Raw genomic sequence first — 18,634 nt, 5'->3', positions numbered from 1 at the left:
TGAGGCTGATTCTGACTCTTTTTTCCCCTGAAAAAAGCATGTTGCTATATATCAGTGGTGCTCAAACCTTTTCATGTCAAGAACCCCCAGAATTACATGTATTTGGCCCCAGACCCCCATCCCGAAATATTTTGTTCCAAGGACCCCCAGAAGCAAAGATTTGAGTTAAAAATGTTCGCTTCAGAAAAATATATATATTCAAAGATTCCCAAAAAATAGCAGATCTACAAGCTCATAGTGTGGCACAAAGTGACGCGCTATGAGCTTGTAGATCTGCTATTTTTGATTAGCCAAAGTATAAAATTATGCATTTTTAGCTAACATCTAAAATGGCACAGATGCTTTCCTGGTTTTATTGGATTAGCTGAGAGTTCATTTGGATTCCATAGAGGCTAGCATAGTTATCTTTCTCTCGGCTAACTCTTGGCTTCGGCTAAAGGATGATATATACTTGGTTGCACGCTGGTGTCGTGCATCGAAATAGCAGATCTACAAGCTCACTCTATGAGCTTGTAGATCTGCTATTTCCGGTGCGCGACACTGTGCACAACCAAGTATAAATCAGGTATAACCCTATGTGTGTGGCTGGTAAATTCAAGCCCTACGGTAACAACAGATATTAAAGTTATTTAATAATTAATTAAACAGTATTTTAATTGGTCACACTAAACCATAATGGTCTCGGCTGTTTCTTGAAAGCAATGGCTCTAGCCTCAATATGTGATTTCTTCAACTGGATGACAGCAGGAACATTGGTTTAGTGTGTGTGTGGGGTGGGGGGGGGGCTCTCCTTTTACACCGTTTCACAAATCGCTGATTGGGCCAAAACTACTTTTCAGTTGTGAGTTTATTTTTTTGCTTGAATCCCTGTGTAGAAGCTTTTAGAAGTCTGTGATATAAAACCACATTTTCTAAATATTGTTTTAACAATCTTACATTTACATGGAGTCACTTAAGAATCAACACACGGATAGAGTAGGGATTAAAATACATTTCGATTTTGTACAGGTTGTGTTTTATTTTTATGCCCTATGAGTTATGATAAGATTTTGGAGACACCACTAGACGTAGCTTTTTACAAAGGTGCTTATCAGGGCCATGGAACACATGCTAAACAAGTATTGGTTGGTCATTGCTGTAAGTTGAACCAGGAAAAAGTTAGAAAGAAAGATGTAATGGACCATTGTAATGGAAATGCTAGATAATAACGTATTATCTTTCATAATTGTTGGGAAACAAAAGGCTGGAGTTTAGTAATATTCCATAAGTGGAGACGGGCAGTGTCTGTGATATTTCTATAATGTCGAGTTGAAATTAAACAGCTTTGTCAATGAAACGGAAAAACAAAAATACTCTAATGGTTCTTAGACGTAGTGGAATGGAAGATTTGCTTTTGGTTAGACATTATTTATTTAGGATTTTAAAAGGAGAACCATGTCCTCCTTAGGTCCGTATCGATCTCCCTTTGACCTTTTCTTTTCCTCAGGTACGGCGGATTCATCTTTGGCAAGCCTCTCCCTCCCGGCTTACAAATGGACTTAATGGATGTGCCCAAAAACCGCACCGTTTCTAAGGTAACTTTCTCTCCGCTTCCCCCCCTCCAGAGTGCCTGCTGTGCCATTATGCCATCTTAACCCATTAAGATTTTAGATTTGAACCACTTTAACCATTATCTTATTCTTTGGCTATTCAAAAATAGCAGATCTACAAGTTCATAGCGCGGCACCCAGTGCCGCGCTAAGAGCTTGTAGATCTGCTATTTTTTTTTTTTTTAATCTTGAACGTTTGTGCAAATCTTTGAATATATATATTTTTGGAAGCAACATTTTTAACTGAAGTCTTTGCTTCTGGTCTTTGCCTCTTAACTCAAGTCTTTGCTTCAAAACATATTTTGATGGGGGTCGGCGGCCAAAAACATCTAATTTTGGGGGGCCTTGCGATGCAGATGCGGACCCCCATCTCAAAAGATGTTGTTCCAGGGACCCCCCACCCCCAGAAGCAAAGATTTGAGTTACAAATGTTCACTTTAAAAAATATATATATATTCAAAGATTTGCACACATTTTCACGCTTTTTCAAAAAATAGCAGATCTTTTTTTAAATATATTCAATATATCTCATCTTAAATCTTAATAAGATTTGCACAAATGTTTATGATTTTGAAAATAAATAGCAGATCTGCTTGTAGATCTGCTATTTTTTGCCAAAGAAATCAAAAAAATTACACAGATGGATTCCCGGTCTTAATGGGTTAATTGTGAGATGAAAGTTTAAGCACGACACCCCTAACCAAAGTCGTTATGGTTACAATTGCCGCCTACAGATGCTCATATGCAGATGGGGGCTGTGTTAATACAATCATCAGTGGCATCGTTATTCCGTTTAATGGCCTCACTCGTGCCAGTGTTTTTTTCCTCTATCTGAAACGGTCCGCGGATGATAATATCGTCAGTGTTTACGATGTCTTTGAATCCTTGGCACAAACATGCTTTTATGATAGAGAACTGTAAGTGGTCGACTTCGATGTGTATGATCTCGACAAATAACACTGTTGTGTGTGTGTTTGTGTGTGCGTGTGCGTGTGTGTCTTGTGAAGGTCTGGTATAACCCTGAAGGTCACCACACGATGCCAGCATACCTAAACAGCCTGAACAACTTCATCCTGCGCTCCAACATTCCTGCAGACAAAGACCCACGGAAATATGGTAGGAGCGAGCCTCTTTTCCTTGCTGTGGCCCTTTTATGTATCAACACTGGATGAATAACAGACATAGAATGCATACGAGCAATGTGCGCTTTTGCTGTTATCTTCCAGGAGGTCAGTGGTGTAAAGTAACTAAGTACATTTACTCAAGTACTGTACTTAAGTACAATTTTGAGGTATTTTTTACTTTACTGGAGTATTTCCGATTTTCAGTACTTTTAGGGGCAATTATTGTACTTTTACTCCACTACAATTATTTGAAAACTTAAAGAGGTGGTGCCATGGTTTTGCACTTTTTCTGTTTTTCATGTGTCTATGAGGTTGATAAAACTTCATAAAGCCCCCCGGTGGTGTTTTTATGGTGTTTTATGTCTTCTCTGACTATTTGGAGTTTCTTCCTGGAGGCTGAAACCTTGAGGGTCAAACGTGCCAATAGAGAAACAGCGCTTTAGTGACATCACAAAGCCATACCCTCCCCCTCATTATCATAACACAACAGGTGTGGGCATGAGGAGGAGGAGGGACTAGGACAGGTGGGTGGTGCTAAGGTGGTGGAGGAGGTGCTAAGGTGAGAACCAAGTATACTTAATGAACTGGAGGCGTGTCCACATAAAAACATAATTTTAACCATTTCTGTACACTTTTTTTTTGTTGAAAAAAATCCTTACATAATAATAATACCTTATGATCAGGTTTTAGGGTTGAAAAATATCATGGCACCCCATCTTTAAGTTACTAGTTACTTTGCAGATTTAGATTATCACAAAACATACACTAACCACTTAGCCCTATATATATTTCGGCCATTTGAAAATAGCCGATCTACGAGTTCACAATGCATCACGATGCGACGCATTGTGAGCTTGTAGATCTGCTATTTTCAAAAGATTTGTATACATTTTGATACTTCTGTACTTTCACTCAAGTCAATTTTTTATTCCGGACTTTTACTTCTAACAGAGTATTTCTATCTTGCAGTATTGATAAACAAAAATACCCGATAAGCTCATTGTGAGCTCATAGATCTATTTCCACTATTTTGGAAAAAGAAAAATGACACATTTGAAAGAAATTGAAAATGTAGGGATGCCACGGTTAATGTGATTAAGAATATACTTTCTCTAACACTTCCTGTTAGAGAAAGTACAAATAGCACTATATTCTGATAGTAATCATAGATATAGACTCTGTGTTTGTTCAATAAACAGGGGTCTCCCCATCTCTCCAGCTCTTTAGTAAAAACAGTTCAGGAGAGAGAACTCATGCAGGACACAAGATAAACAAGTGAAATTGGAAGTGATGAAACAAATAAATGAGCAGACACAATTGGAACTGTATCAACAAGCTCATGGTCTGTGGGGTTCTCTCCTGAATCTTGATGACCCACCTGAAAATGATGTTTTTTGTTTATTAACCCATTTAGACTGGGAAAGAATCTGTGTCATTTTACATTTTAACCGCTTTAATCATTATTTTACACTTTGGCTATTAAAAAATAGCAGATCTACAAGCTCATAGCGCGGCACCCAGTGCCGCGCTATGAGCTTGTAGATCTGCTATTTTTGAAAAATATTTTTTTGAAAAGAAAATATTTTTGAAAAAAATATTTTTTAAGCGAACATTTATACGTAACTCAAATCTTTGCTTCTGGGGGTCCCTGGAACAACATTTTGAGATGGGGGTCCGCGGCCAAATACATATTATTTCGGGGATCCTTACATGAAAAAGTTCCACTTTGAGAACCACTGATATAGCAACACAAGTTTAAAAAAAAAAGGATTTAGAAGACATTTGTAGAATCCCCAGAAGCAAAGATTTGAGTTACAAATATTCGCTTAAAAAAAAAATATATATATATATTCAAAGATTTGCACAACATTTCCACGATTTCCCCCCAAAATAGCAGATCTACAAGCTCATAGCGCGGCACTCGGTGCCGCGCTATGAGCTTGTAGATCTGATGCTCCCTCATCCCTATATTCCCTCATCCCTATTTTAGGGGTTAGGGGTTAGGGGCTGAGAGAACATTGGTACACTGGTACTCTCCCGCAATGAATACAGAGCTTTAACAAAAAAACAAACAAAAGAAAAGCTCTCTCAACAGCGAATGTAGTGCAAACCACCGTCCATTTCCCATGCTCGCAGGCTGGGGGCGCTGTGAGCCCTTTAGACTCCCATGATCTGCATGCGACGTGCATACAGATGAAGCCCTGGCTGGCTGCATATACTGTAGGCATGCTGAGGGAACGAGGCAGCCTCGCGTTCTCACTACAGTTTTCAGCACTCAGAATCAGCCCTGACCGTCTGCCTCCGTGCACACACACACACCCACCCACCTGCCCACACACACACGCACGCACATGCATGCACGCACGCACGTACACACGTACTCACGCACGCTGTGTAATATAAAATATATGTATTCCATCCATATATTATATGGACGGTCGTGCATGCACAGACAGTCTGGCACACACAAATGCACACAGATGAAGATAAGCGCACGTGCCGTACCCACGGGCACCAACACACGCGCACGTGTGCACCAGTGGTGGAAGAAGTACTCAAATTCTTTACTTAAGTAAAAGTATCAATACTGCAATATAGAAATACTCTGTTACAAGTAAAAGTCCGGAATTCTAAATTTGCTTGATTAAAAGTACAAAAGTATTGGCTTCAAAATGAACTTAAGGTACCAAAAGTAAAAGTACTAAAATGTTTGAAAATAGCAGATCTACAAGCTCACAACGCGCCACGATGCGACGCGTTATGAGCTTGTAGATCTGCTATTTTCAAAGCCTACGTATAAAATAGGGCTAAAGTGGTTAATGTATGTTTTATAATGTAATAATTTATATCTGAAAACTAACTAGTTATTTTCAAATAATTGTAGTGGAGTAAAAGTACAATATTTGCCTCTGAGATGTAGTAGAAGTAAAAGTATTGGAAAATGGAAATACTCAAGTAACGTAAAAATGCCTCAAAATTTTACTTATGCACAGCACTTGAGTAAATGTAATTAGTTACTTTACACCACTGACTGTAGGAGATTGAGCGACACACAAATGCACACAGATGAAGATAAGCGCATGTGTGTACACACAAACACACACACACGCACACATGCACACATGCACACACACACACAACACACACACACACACACACGCACACTTAACTTCTCTTCCACCTTAACATCCCCCCACAGTCAATAAAGAGAGCTGGGTGGTGCGGAGTGCAATCATTCAAATGTGACCTGTAGACTCACAGAGGAAACACATGGGAGGAAGAGGGAGAGGATCTGGGGGAGATTGCTTTTCACAGCGGGGGGGTCTATCTATCTAACACGGGAGTCCCTCGGGTGGTTCAGAAGGCTGTTTCCTGTATACCCCCATCATGCCTTGGGGCAATCTAAGTGTGCCATGAGCCCTGTGTGTGTGCTCCCTAAATTCTCACAAACGTTAAGCGGTGCCGATTGCTGCGGTGCTGCCGTGCTACCCATAGGTTGAGTTGGATGGAACCCAGAGCCTTGTGGCCCAAAGGCTGAGCTACCTGTTCAGCAGTGGTGGAAAAAGTACTCAAATGTTTTACTTCAGTAAAAGTATCAATACTGCAATGTTTGAAAATAGCAGATCACATAGCAGCTCACAACGCGTCGCATCGCGACGCGTTGTGAGCTTGTAGATCGGCTATTTTCAAATAGCTTAGGTATAAAATAGGGCTAAAGTGGTTAATGTATGTTTTATAATGTAATCATTTATATCTGCAAAGTAACTAGTAACTAAAGTTTTCAAGTAATTGCAGTGGAGTAAAAGTTACAATATTTGCCTCTGAGATGTAGTGGAGTAAAAGTAAAAGTATAGTCAATTGGAAATACTCCAGTAAAGTAAAAGTACCTCAACATTGTACTTAAGTACAGTACTTGAGTAAATGTACTTAGTTACTTTACACCACTGCTGGTCAGCAGCACATAGTTTACATTCTACAGGGCTAGTGCAGAATGGCTGGCACAGTGCCAAATTGAGAAATGGCATTACATTAGACCCCCCCAAAAAGAATGTTTAGGGAATATATATAATAATAATATAAACAAACTATAGTTGCAGTACATTGCGTTATATGGTAATAAAATTAAAAGCAATCGTATTGTATCGTATACATTTCAGTAGATCTTAACCTAGCTTGAAAACCTCTCTTGTCCTGGAATAACCTCCAGACAGGCATTAAACTGGAGCTTGACTTTGTATTCATGTATTTTTGGGGGGTTTTGCCTTGTGTTTTTATTTATTTTTTTGATTTATGTTGTAATCCCGGCTTGTTTTATTTCTTGCCCAGGGCTCCCTTGTGAAAGAGATTACAATCTCAATGGGATTTTTGCCTGGTTAAAAAAATGACAAAAAACAGCCACCCTGCAGTTGTTTTCTATGGCTAACCAGACATTGTTGTTTTTTGTCCCTCTCCTACAGCCATCTCTGTGTCCAGCCACCCCTACTACGGACGGCAAGACGATGAAGATGCAGTGTAAGTACTCTACTCTTCTTCCATTTCCACTGTTAAATTGATTGTTGACACCTAACTGGATAAGCGGGCTGCACCAGCCGGGCTGGAAAACGACTCTCATTTGCATCCTAATCAGTGCAAATACGACCAAAGTTATCAAAGTTGGTGATGGGGGTTTTATTGGCAGTTGTTTGGCTGCTCTCGGGGTACAATGTTAGAGCTCTCTGCTCCTCTTAAATTCTAATTCAAGCCATCACAAGTTCAACGGAGGCTGGCTGGGGCCGGCTATCTGATGGCTGTATTTACCCATATTTGATTTTCTAAATGGACTTTCCTGAGCTTGCATTATTGATCAAGCGGCCCCAATATAACGGGTGTTTACCTTGAAGGTGGCTCAGAGGTGGATTGATTCCACTTCCCCAAATGGGGCCTGTTTAACCCAATAAGACCGGGAACGCATCTTGTGTCATGTTTAGATTTCTTCGGGCTGTTAAAAAAATTGCCCGAGTGCCACGCTATGAGCTTGTAGATTTGCTATTTTTGGGGGAAAATCGTGATTTGTTTTGTTTTAAACCGAACATTTTTAAGTCCGATCTGTGCTTCTGGGGGTCCCTGGAACAACATATTTTGAGATGAGGGTCCTTTTGGGGGTCCTTGACATGGAAAAGTTGGAGCACCACTGATATAGCAACATACTGTTAGGATTTAGAAAACATTTTTAGATACGTATTTGGCCGCAGAGGCGCGGACCCCCATCGCAAAATGTTTTGTTCCAGGGACCCCCAGAAGCAAAGATTTGAGTTACAAATGTTCGCTTTAAAAATACATATATTCAAAGATTTGCGCAAATTTTCAAGATTTTTCAAAAATAGCAGATCGACACACAGATGCGTTCCCGGTCTAAAAGGGTTAAAACACTCCACAGTACCGCTTTATAGACCCCACGCCGAAAAATACAGAGCGTTGGGGGTCCTTTTTTTTTACACTCAGAGGTAAATCACCACTCCGGATTTTATCGTATTGCTGGGGGTTGGGGGGTGGGGAGGTGGGGGGTGCTCTGCATGTGAAATTGCATGGGAGGTTTATAGATGAAATCAAATAAATCATTCAGAGAGCTTTTTTTCTCTGTGTTCACCTGCCTAACCTGGAAAGGTACTCCTTTACAGCCTTACAGCCCCCCCCCCCCTTTCATTAACTCCATCTCCATTATCTGTATCCATATCCCTCTCTTTTCATTCATTCATTCATTGTCTCTTTTGGCCTGGCGGAGGCTATGTTTTGCACCCTGTCCGTCCGTCCGTGTGTCCGTGTGTGTGTGTGTCTGTGTGTGTGTCCGTCCGTCTGTCTGTGAGCAGCTAATCTCTGACACGGTCACTGCGAAACTGTGCACACACACTCCCTGGATGCCAATTCAGAACCTCTGCCCCGAATGTTTCAGATTGGCCTGTTATAGCGCCACCAGGAGGCCGATTTGTGCAAAACATATTTTTGGATATTACTCCTACAGATTTTGTCCAAACATCACGCAAATCGGTACACAGTATCTCTATAGTCATGTGATCAACACGGATCTGTCCGGTTTCCCATATTCCATCCTGATTGGCTAAGATTGGCTTCCAAAGTTTGCAGGATTGGTCCCTTTTGAACATAATGCCTCAAATCATGAACGAAGCGTGCAATTTCCGTGAAGATTTGGCACTCACATTCCCACTAGGCAGAGGAAAAAATGCCACCCTTTTCACATTGGCGCCACCAGCAGGTCTAATTTAGCGAAAACACATTTTTGAAACAAAATTGCTCAAAAAATTATTGCCTTGTCCGATTTCCGTGAAAGGCCTAAGAATAAATCTCCATTCTCTCTTTACCTCGCTCTCACCCCCTCCTTCTCTGTCTCTTGCACACAATCTCAATCTCACTTTCTCTCTCTCTCTCTCTCTCCCTCCCACTCCTCTCTCACTCACTCTCTTGCTCTGTGTCTTGCTCACTCTCTCTCCCCACTGTCTCCAACTCTGTCTTTCTCTCGTTCGCTCTTGCCTTTTTCCCTTTCATGCCTGATCCCCTTGCTCAGCTCATCCTGTTTAGTTGGCTTGTGTAGTGTCATGGCCAAAGTAAAGAGGGCAAACCAGTCAAGGCACAAGGCTGGGCATCTCGGGAAAGAAATGATGCCTACTCTCTCTTTTAAGTGAGCCAGCAGGGAGGCTTTGGGGGCAAAGGAAGTTTAGAGGGCAGGGAGAGAGCAGATCTACAAGCTCGTAGCGTGGCACGCCGTGCTATGAGCTATGAGCAATACAGATACACAGGATGTGTGCAAGATCTGACGACAAACGATGTTCACATGGGGTGACCGCGCCCACTCCGGAGACCGGAAGTGTATATACCATTTCATACCTCTGGCGTGGCTTTGTAATGACGTAATCTTCTCTGTGGGGTATCCCTGATATAACCCAGGGATCAAAGTCTCAACGGGGTAGTATTGAATCAGGTCTGGACCGGAGACTCTGAGCTCCTCTTCACTGCTTCTGATTGGGCCTTCATTCTTTTTTTTAGCCAGCTACTGCAGCTCATAGACAAAGAAGCGGCAGAGACACGTGGGGCTTCTTTTGTGTCCATTATCTTGTCACAGGCCAGGCACACACATCTGTCTTTACTAGACTATTTATTATTAATGGGATTCTATTTATTGTACGCCCGCTGAATGGTTCAATTGAATGAAGCCTCAGCAGACATGAGTCAGTTCCTCGGCAGACTATGAAACGCAGGTTCTTTGTGAAGATGAGAAAATAAATGGCTTCGGTCCAGGTGACTCGGCAGTAGGCACCCATAAGAGCATATTGATTGGATTATAGCCTGGTTCCTAGTACTCTTGGTGGGTGGGCGCTGCAGCATTTCAAAGTAAAAGATCAGTTCTTAACTAAGTGGAGGAAAAAGAAAAGTTGCTGACGGCGAGGATGATAATAATGATGGAGGACTTAACTGTACTATGTGAATACTACTGGCAAAGTGGAGTTGGCGTTAATAACTTGGTGACCAATATGACGACCATTGAATGATAATAACTAAGGATGTTCGATTTTGACTTTTTTTACCGATATCCCATATACCGATATTGTCCAACTCCTAATTGCCGATACCGATATCAACCGATACCGATATATGCTGGCTTTTTCACCAAATGTCAACTAATTGACATTAGTACTCCTGTAACTTCTTTAAAAAATAAGGCAGATAATATCGGACACTCCTAATAGTAACCAATGGCTGAATAACGATAACCGCTGAGCCTTTGATGACCGGTGGATTTGTGGGTTCAAATGGTGGCCTCACGTTGATAACACATTGAGTGACGTTTGCTCCTCTCCCCCCCCCACCCCAGGGTTCAGTTCAATGATTATGACATTATAAAACATACATTAACCACTTCTGCCCTATGTTATACCTAGGCTATTTGAAAATAGCCGATCTACAAGCTCACAACGCGTCGCATCGCGACACGTTGTGAGCTAGTAGATCTGCTATTTTCAAACATTTTAGTACTTTTACTTTTGGTACTTTACGTACATTTTGATACCAATACTTTAGTACTTTTACTCAAGTAAATTTTGAATTCCGGACTTTTACTTGCAACAGAGTATTTCTACATTGCAGTATAGACCATATTCACACGGCGGCCATTTTGCTATTAAGTTAATGAAATGCCACCCCCGTTGCCGCCCCGTTTTTTCAATGCAAAATGCCAACATGGCCGCCGTGTGAATATGGTCTATAGATATTTTTACTCAAATACTTTTTCCACCACTGTGGGTGCAAATGGTACGGCCTCGCGTTGATAACACGTTAAGTGACGTTTGCTCCTCTTCCCCCCCCCCCCCCCCTCCAGGGTTCAGGGGATGATTCAGATCCTGGTGGCCCTGTGTGTGCTGACCGGCTACTCCATCATGACGGCCAGCTTCGCCATCTACGAGGTCCAGGAGCACCACAGCGGCTCCAAGAGGCTCCAGCACATCTCCGGCGTCAGCGAGCCCCTCTACTGGGCCGTCAACTTCTTCTACGACATGGTAACGTGTTCCAGGCTGCTTTCAGGGCCGACCTACTGTATTACATTATGACACTTTTAGCATAAAAAAGTTGGTGTGAACAGGAGAAAAGATATTGTAATTTCATGGCAAATCGTGAGTAAGGCTGGCTTAGATCCATTAAGACCGGGAACACATCTGTGTCATTTTAAAGATGTATTTGGCTATTAAAAAAATAGCAGATATCAAGCACAGCTATGAGCTTGTAGATCTGCTATTGATTTTTTAATCGTGAAAATGTTTGCAAATCTTTGAATATATCATATCAATGTTTTACTTAATAATAATAATAATAAACTTTATTTGTATAGCACCTTTCATGACATGAAATGCAGCTCAAAGTGCTTTACAGAGCAAGAATACAATTACAGTTACAACCAATTTAACAATAAAGCAAAAAAAGAAAAGCAAAAGCATAAAACAACATTAAAATAGGCAATACAGTGAGGACATGGGTAACAACACAGAGACTTAAAAATCAGCCAAAAAAAACAGCTAAAAGCAATCTTTGCTTCTGGTGGGGGTCCCTGGAACAAAATATTTTGAGACGGGGGTCCATGGACAAATACATATCATTTTGGGTGGTCCTGAAGTTTGAGAAGTTTGAGAACCACTGATATTATAGCAATATACGTTTTTCAAAAAAAAAAATGTTAGGATTGTAGAATCCCCAGAAGCAAAGATTTGAGTTAAAATGTTCGCTAAAAAAAGTAAAAAAATATTTAAAAAAGACAACAACTATATATATTCAAAGATTTGCTCGAATTTTCACGAAAAGATTAATAGCAGATCTACAAGCTCAGATATAACGCACGCATCACTGCACGCTGTTAGCTTGAAAATCTGTTCTCTTCGGCGAGCAACACCGCCATTCAAAGGATTATAAATTAGGCTTAATTAAAGAAGAAGTGCGCGGCTTCATCACACTGGCATGAGCTTGTATACTACTTCTATTTTTTGAATAACCAAAGAAATCGTAAAATGACACAGCATGCGTTCCCGGACATAAAGGGTTAAACCATGACATTACATCACCACTCTTCCCTCTCGCTCCCGAGTCCCTCACTCACACCATTCCCTCATTTTATTCTCTAACGCACCCTCTCTCTCTCTCCTCCTCCCCATCCTCAGGTCCTCTACATGATCCCCGTGGCACTGACTGTGGCCGTGGTCGCCATCTTCCAGGTTCCGGCGTTCACGGAGAGGCACAACCTGGGCGCCGTCACTTTGCTCCTGGTGCTTTTCGGGTCAGTGTTTGGAATGCAATTAGTTGCAGTTGAAAATGAAAGCTTTGGCCCGGTTGACTGGCGTAGCGGTCCGGGCACCTGGGCTGCTAATGCAGCCTGACAGCGTGTCGCGGGTTCGAATCCCAGTCCCGACGACCTCTCTCTCGCCTCATTATGTCAGTCTACTGTATACTATCAAATAAAGGCAGAAAACCCCCAAAAAAGATATACATAAAAATTAAAAAAAAGCTTTAACACTGATGATTTTACTGCATGCTTTATATTTAAAGGGATAGTTCACCCCCCAAATGGCTTTTTTTTCCTATCGATTAGTCATCCCATGGAGACTTGAATTCATTGACATTTTTTTGTTTTTGTCACATTCCTAAGACAATAATGTTCTAATGTGATGACCAGCGGACCGGTAGGCAGCGGTTCCGGTAGGAGATACAAAGGAGACTCTTTGTGTCTCCTACCGGAACCGCTGCCGGTCATCAAATGATTGGCTTAGGAATGCGACAAAAACAAAAAAAAATCCATGAATTCAAGTCTCCATGGGGTGGCTAATCGATAAAAGAAATGTCATTTTGGGGGTGAACTATCCCTTTAAATACGAATATGAAATTCCAGTGCCCTAAAGCTGAATTCCAAAACAAAGAAAAGCCATGCTACTAGCCACCAATGTGGATCACTGGAAAAGGCATTTGAGTTGTGTTAGGGGGGGTTAGTTTAGGCTTCCAGTCTGCTGTGTCGTCGCATGTGCCCCCCCCCCCCCATCCCAACAACCCCCAGATATAGAGGAAAGGCCAGCTCAGCACTCTGCCTCTCATTTATCAGACAGATGTCTCCTTCTCAGGCAATGAATAATCACGGCCCAGGCCCAGTCACAGCGCATCGTCTGCCCGCCCGCGCACCCACCTGGGTCTGGTCCACAGCTCTCGGGCTTCTGTTCCCCGTCATGGCCTGGCACACACACAGCCTCTGTTCTTTTTTTTTATTAAAGGCACTGCAGGGTGACTCTCCATCTTTATCTGCTTCTATCTCTCTCTGTGTGTGTGTGTGTGTGTGTGTGTGTGTGTGTGTGTGTGTGTGTGTGTGTGTGTGTGTGTGTGTGTGTGTGTGTGTGTGTGTGTGTGTGTGTGTGTGTGTGTGTGTGTGTGTGTGTGTGTGTGTGTGGTGGAAAAAGTACTCAAATGCTTTACTTAAGTAAAAGTATCAATACTGCAATGTAGAAGTGCTCTGTCACGAGCAAAAGTCTGGAATTCAAAATGTACTTCAGTAAAAGTACTGGTATTGGTATTGGTAAGTATTGGTATCAAAATGTACTTAAAGTACCAAAAGTAAAAGTACTAAAATGTTTACAAATAGCAGATCTACAAGCTCACAACGCGTCGCGTTTTGAGCTTGTAGATCGGCTATTTTCAAATAGCCTAGGTATAAAATAGGGCTAAACTGGTTAATGTATGTTTTATAATGTAATAATATATAGCTGCAAAGTAACTTGTAAGTAAAGTTTTCAAATAATTGTAGTAAAAGATGTAGTGGAGTAGAAGTAAAAGTATAGACAATTGAAAATACTCCAGTAAAGTAAAAATACCTAAACATTATTTAACTTAAGTATAGTAAACTTGAGTAAATGTACTTTACTTTACACCACTGGTCGGTGTGTGTGTGGGGGTGTGTGTGTGTGTGTGTGGGTGGGTGGGTGGGTGCGTGTGTGTGTGTGTGTGTGTGCGCGTGTGTGTGTGTGCGCGTGCGTGCGTGCATTTGGCTCTCCTCTTTCTGGCTGTATCTCACCACTGATTTCCTTCCTCTCTCTCTTGCTCTCCTTTTCTCTTTCTCTCTCTCTCTCTCTCATCCTCTCTCTGTCTTCCTTTCCGTTCTCTTGGTTCCAGCTGACCCGCTCACCCCAATCAAATGAACAAGCAAATTATTTGGGAGAAAATAGAGAAAGAGAGAAAACAGGGGAGGATGTACTGCCTGCCACACCAGGGAATAGAAAGGGAGAAGTAATTCATCTTCCTCTCCTTTTGGTGCTGTTTTTGAATGTTTACCCTCCTCGTGAGCTGAGGTTTTCTTTGCTCTTCCTCTGTTCCCTTTTCAAATGTTCTCTGGTGTCTGCTTTCATCATGCTCCTCACTTCTCCATTTAGCCCGTTAACGCATTCAAACCGGGAACGCATCTGTCATTTTTTTGATTTCTTTGGGCCATTCAAAAATAGCAGATCTACAAGCTTGTAGATCTGCTATTTTTGGGAAAATCGTGAAAATGTGTGCAAATCTTTGAATATATATATTTTTAAAGCGAACATTTGTAACTCAAATCTTTGCTTCTGGGGGATTCTACAAATGTCTTCTAAACAGTTTTTTGAAAAACAACGTATGTTGCTATAATATCAGTGGTTCTCATAAATGATATGCATTTGGCCGTGGACCCCCATCTCAAAATATGTTGTTCCAGGGTCCCCAGAAGTTGTAACAGAGTTAAAAATGTTCACTTAAAAAAATATATATTCAAAGATTTGCACACATTTTCACGATTTTTCGAAAATAGCAGTGCCGCGCTACGAGCTTGTATATCTGCAATTTTTTTAATAGCCAAAGAAATCTAAAAAATGACACAGATTCTTCCCCGGTCTTAAAGGGTTAAAGACAGCAAGGGCAAGTCATTCTTTTGCAAGAAGAGGCATTGATGGAGAGGATGCTGCATAAAGTCTCTTTATCTGCTTTCATCCGCAGAAAAATAAACTCTGAAAAGAAAGCGGTCTTTGTGGATGTTTGGGTTTTCTGAAAGCCAACCCTGCCACGATCACAAAGCTTGACGATTTTTAAACAACACGATTACTTTCTTCTTTCTTTTTGTACTTTGGCAATGTGTGGCCGTGTGTCGCTCAACGGTGAAAGTTCGGCATGCCGCGGCACTTATTGGTCAGCTGCCGTATCAGCCCTATAAGGCTGATAAGACCCTCCTTTGTCACCCACTCACCCAGCAGGGCAAATAAATGGCTTGGGTGTGTGATAAGATATGATAGCATGCTAATCATCAGTGTTGGAAAAAGTACTCAAATGTTTTACTGAAGTAAAAGTATCGATGCTGCAATTTAGAAGTACTCTGTTACAAGTAAAAGTCCGGAATTCTAAATTTACTTGAGTAAAAGTACAAAAGTGTTGGTATCAAAATGTACTTAAAGTACCAAAAGTAAAAGTACTGAAATGTTTGAAAATATCAGATCTACAAGCTCACAGCGCGTCGCGATACGGCACATTGTGAGCTTGTAGATCTGCTATTTTCAAATAAATATAAAATAGGGCTAAAGTTGGTTAATGTATGTTTTATAACGTAATAAAAGTACAATATTTGCCTCTGGGATGTAATGGAGTAGAAGTAAAAGAATGGACAATTGGAAATACTCCAGTAAAGTAAAAGTACCTCAATATTGTACTTTAGGTACAGTACTTGAGTAAATGTAACAACCACGGATCTGACTATTATAAGTATGTATGATTTTAAAAAATCTTCGTCATCGTTCTGTGTCCTCAGGTTTTCCACCTTCCCTTGGATGTACCTGCTGTCTGGCGTCTTCAAGGACGCAGAGATGGCCTTCATCACGTACGTGTGCATCAACCTGTTCATCAGCGTCAACACCATCATGACGACCTCCATCGTCTACTTCATGGGTCAACTCTCCTTCCACAATGAGGTCAGCGGCGTGGACACTCTACTGTACATTTACACAGATTAATAGGCAAACCATTGGATAGGCCGACAATTGAATAGTCACTACATCGGCGGCACCCTTGACTCTATGTGTGCTTGTTAAAGTGTTTAAGTGATTGGTGTGTGTGTGTGTGTGTGTGTGTGTGTGTGTGTGTGTGTGTGTGTGTGTGTGTGTGTGTGTGTGTGTGTGTGTGTGTGTGTGTGTGTGTGTGTGTGTGTGTGTGTGTGTGTGTGTGTGTGTGTGTGTGTGTGCTTGCATCAGACTATAGAGCTATTTAACACACACAGTACAGTGCTGTTTGTTTTATTAATAAAAATGTCAATGTCAAAAATGTCAATGTCGCGATGCGACGCGTTGTGAGCTTGTAGATCGGCTATTTTCAAATAGCCTAGGTATAAAATAGGGCTAAAGTGGTTAAGGTGAGTTTTAAAATGTAATAATTTATATCTACAAACTAAGTAACTAGTAACTAAAGTTTTCAAATAATTGTAGTGCAGTAAAAGTAAAATATTTGCCTCTGAGATGTAGTGGAGTAGAAGTAAAAGTATGGACAATTGGAAATACTCCAGTAAAGTAAAAGTACCTAAAAAATTTACTTAAGTACAGTACTTGAGTAATGTTACTATACACCACTGGTTCTACTGTATATATTCCCGCTCATCCGCTCTCCCTCCTTGTTGTTCACTCTCTTTTCTCTTGTGTTTTGTGCCCCCCCCCCCGCAGCCCATCAAAGTGATCTTCGAGGCGCTGAGCAACGCCTTCCTGATCTTCCCTCAGTTCAGCTTCGGCAACGGCCTGATGGAGCTGGCCAGGATCAACATGGAGGTGCAGCTCCTCAGCGGCTACGGCATCGACGCCTACAGGGACCCTTTCTCCACCGAAACCCTGGGGTGGATGTTCCTGTCCTCCCTCATCCAGGGCCTGGTGTTCTTCGCCCTGCGTCTGCTGATCAACAAGGGCCTCATACGCACAGTCAGGTGAGAGAGGAGGGGCCCGATGAGCAAGCGATGAGTTTGCGAATGATTTATGTGCAATTCCATTTTTATTAAAGGGATAGTTCACCCCCAAAATGACTTTTCTTCTATCGATTAGTCACCCCATGGAGACTTGAATTCATGGAGACACAAAGAGTCTCCTTTGTGTCTCCTACCGGAACCGCTGTCTACCGGTCCGCTGGTCATCAAATTATTGGCTTAGGAATGCGACAAAAACTGAAACATATACCGTATTCATGAATATTTGGGTGAACTATCCCTTTAATGTCGGAATACGTTTATACATTGGGCTAACCCATTCAATCCGGGAACGCGTTTCTGTCTTCTAAATCCTAACAGGTTTCTGAAAAACTCAGGGTTACGGATGTAACCCCGGTTTCTTTAGAATTCGGAGTAACATACTCACTATGGGATATCACCGCCCCCTGGCGTTGATGCAGAGCTACATACCATAAACTCCCGGGCCATTCATTGGCTGAGAAGGGTATGTCACGTGTCCGGTAGACCGGAAGAGGTATAAAACCTCTCGCGTGACGTGGCTCATCCTCTTTAACACGCTTCCTGCATGCAGATGCACACAAACAGGGGTGTTAGGTGAGTATGTTACTCCGAATTCTAAAGAAACCGGGGTTACATCCGTAACCCTGAGTTTCTTGTCAATTCTCCGTAACATACTCACTATGGGATGCATAAACCCCCCTGGGCTTATAGCCATACCGAATCTCAGGTCCGCACGCCCCCTAGCCATAAGGCCCCGTCCCCCTGGACGTGACCTTCGGCCTCACGGGCGCCCCAGCCCTCCGGGCTGGGGTGCGGTATATAATTGAAAGAAAAGGACCCTGACAGACCAAGTCTGCCTATTCATCTAATGAACAGACACAAGTCTGACCCATAAGTGAAAACAAGGAAACAGGGCCTCCTCCCCTGGAAACCTACCAACGGTGGTTCCGAGGGGACTCAAGAGAAGGAAGGTAGAGAAGGGAACAAAGGCGGGTTACACAAAAGACCTGCCTAACCTCCCCTACCCTAACTAGAGACAGCCGCTATGCCCAGTACAGCGTGCGCCACTGACGCCGCTGCCACATCCAGGCTGTAGAAAACCGCAAAAGTCGATGGAGACGACCAGTTTGCGGCCGCGCACACCTCCTGGACCGACATTTCCCTGGAGAGGGCCCAGGAAGTAGCCACGCCTCTAGTAGAGTGAGCCTTCAGTCCTTCTGGAACTGGAGCGCCACTACTGACGTAGGCCAGCCTAAATGGCATCCACACTCCATCTAGAAAGCGTCGCCTTAGTCACTGCCTTCCTCCGACCATCTGGGCCGAAGGAGACAAAAAGTTGCGACGACGACCGGCCGACCGCCGTCCTCTGGCAGTAGAGCTTCAACGCCCTCACTGGGCAGAGACAGTGCCGCCGCCTA

General features: G+C 42.3%; 1 protein-coding gene across 2 annotated transcripts in view; it reads left to right on the top strand.

Moving 5' to 3' along the window:
- The window catches only part of abca12 (ATP-binding cassette, sub-family A (ABC1), member 12), a 163,537-nt gene that overhangs the window by 117,879 nt on the left and 27,024 nt on the right, over positions 1 to 18,634 (top strand). For both annotated transcript variants that reach the window (XM_080456466.1, XM_080456465.1), the window contains exons 60-66: positions 1,487 to 1,574; positions 2,597 to 2,705; positions 7,171 to 7,225; positions 11,082 to 11,259; positions 12,409 to 12,524; positions 16,044 to 16,203; positions 16,945 to 17,198. In XM_080456466.1, coding sequence (XP_080312592.1) covers positions 1,487 to 1,574; positions 2,597 to 2,705; positions 7,171 to 7,225; positions 11,082 to 11,259; positions 12,409 to 12,524; positions 16,044 to 16,203; positions 16,945 to 17,198 — 960 coding nt within the window. The remainder of the gene's footprint in view (positions 1 to 1,486; positions 1,575 to 2,596; positions 2,706 to 7,170; positions 7,226 to 11,081; positions 11,260 to 12,408; positions 12,525 to 16,043; positions 16,204 to 16,944; positions 17,199 to 18,634) is intronic.

This window comes from Gymnoscopelus braueri (genome assembly GCF_963280865.1).
Source record: "Gymnoscopelus braueri genome assembly, chromosome: 18".
Taxonomy (NCBI): domain Eukaryota; kingdom Metazoa; phylum Chordata; class Actinopteri; order Myctophiformes; family Myctophidae; genus Gymnoscopelus; species Gymnoscopelus braueri.
Note: the sequence above shows the minus strand (reverse complement) of the source record. Positions and strands in the feature narration are given on the sequence as shown.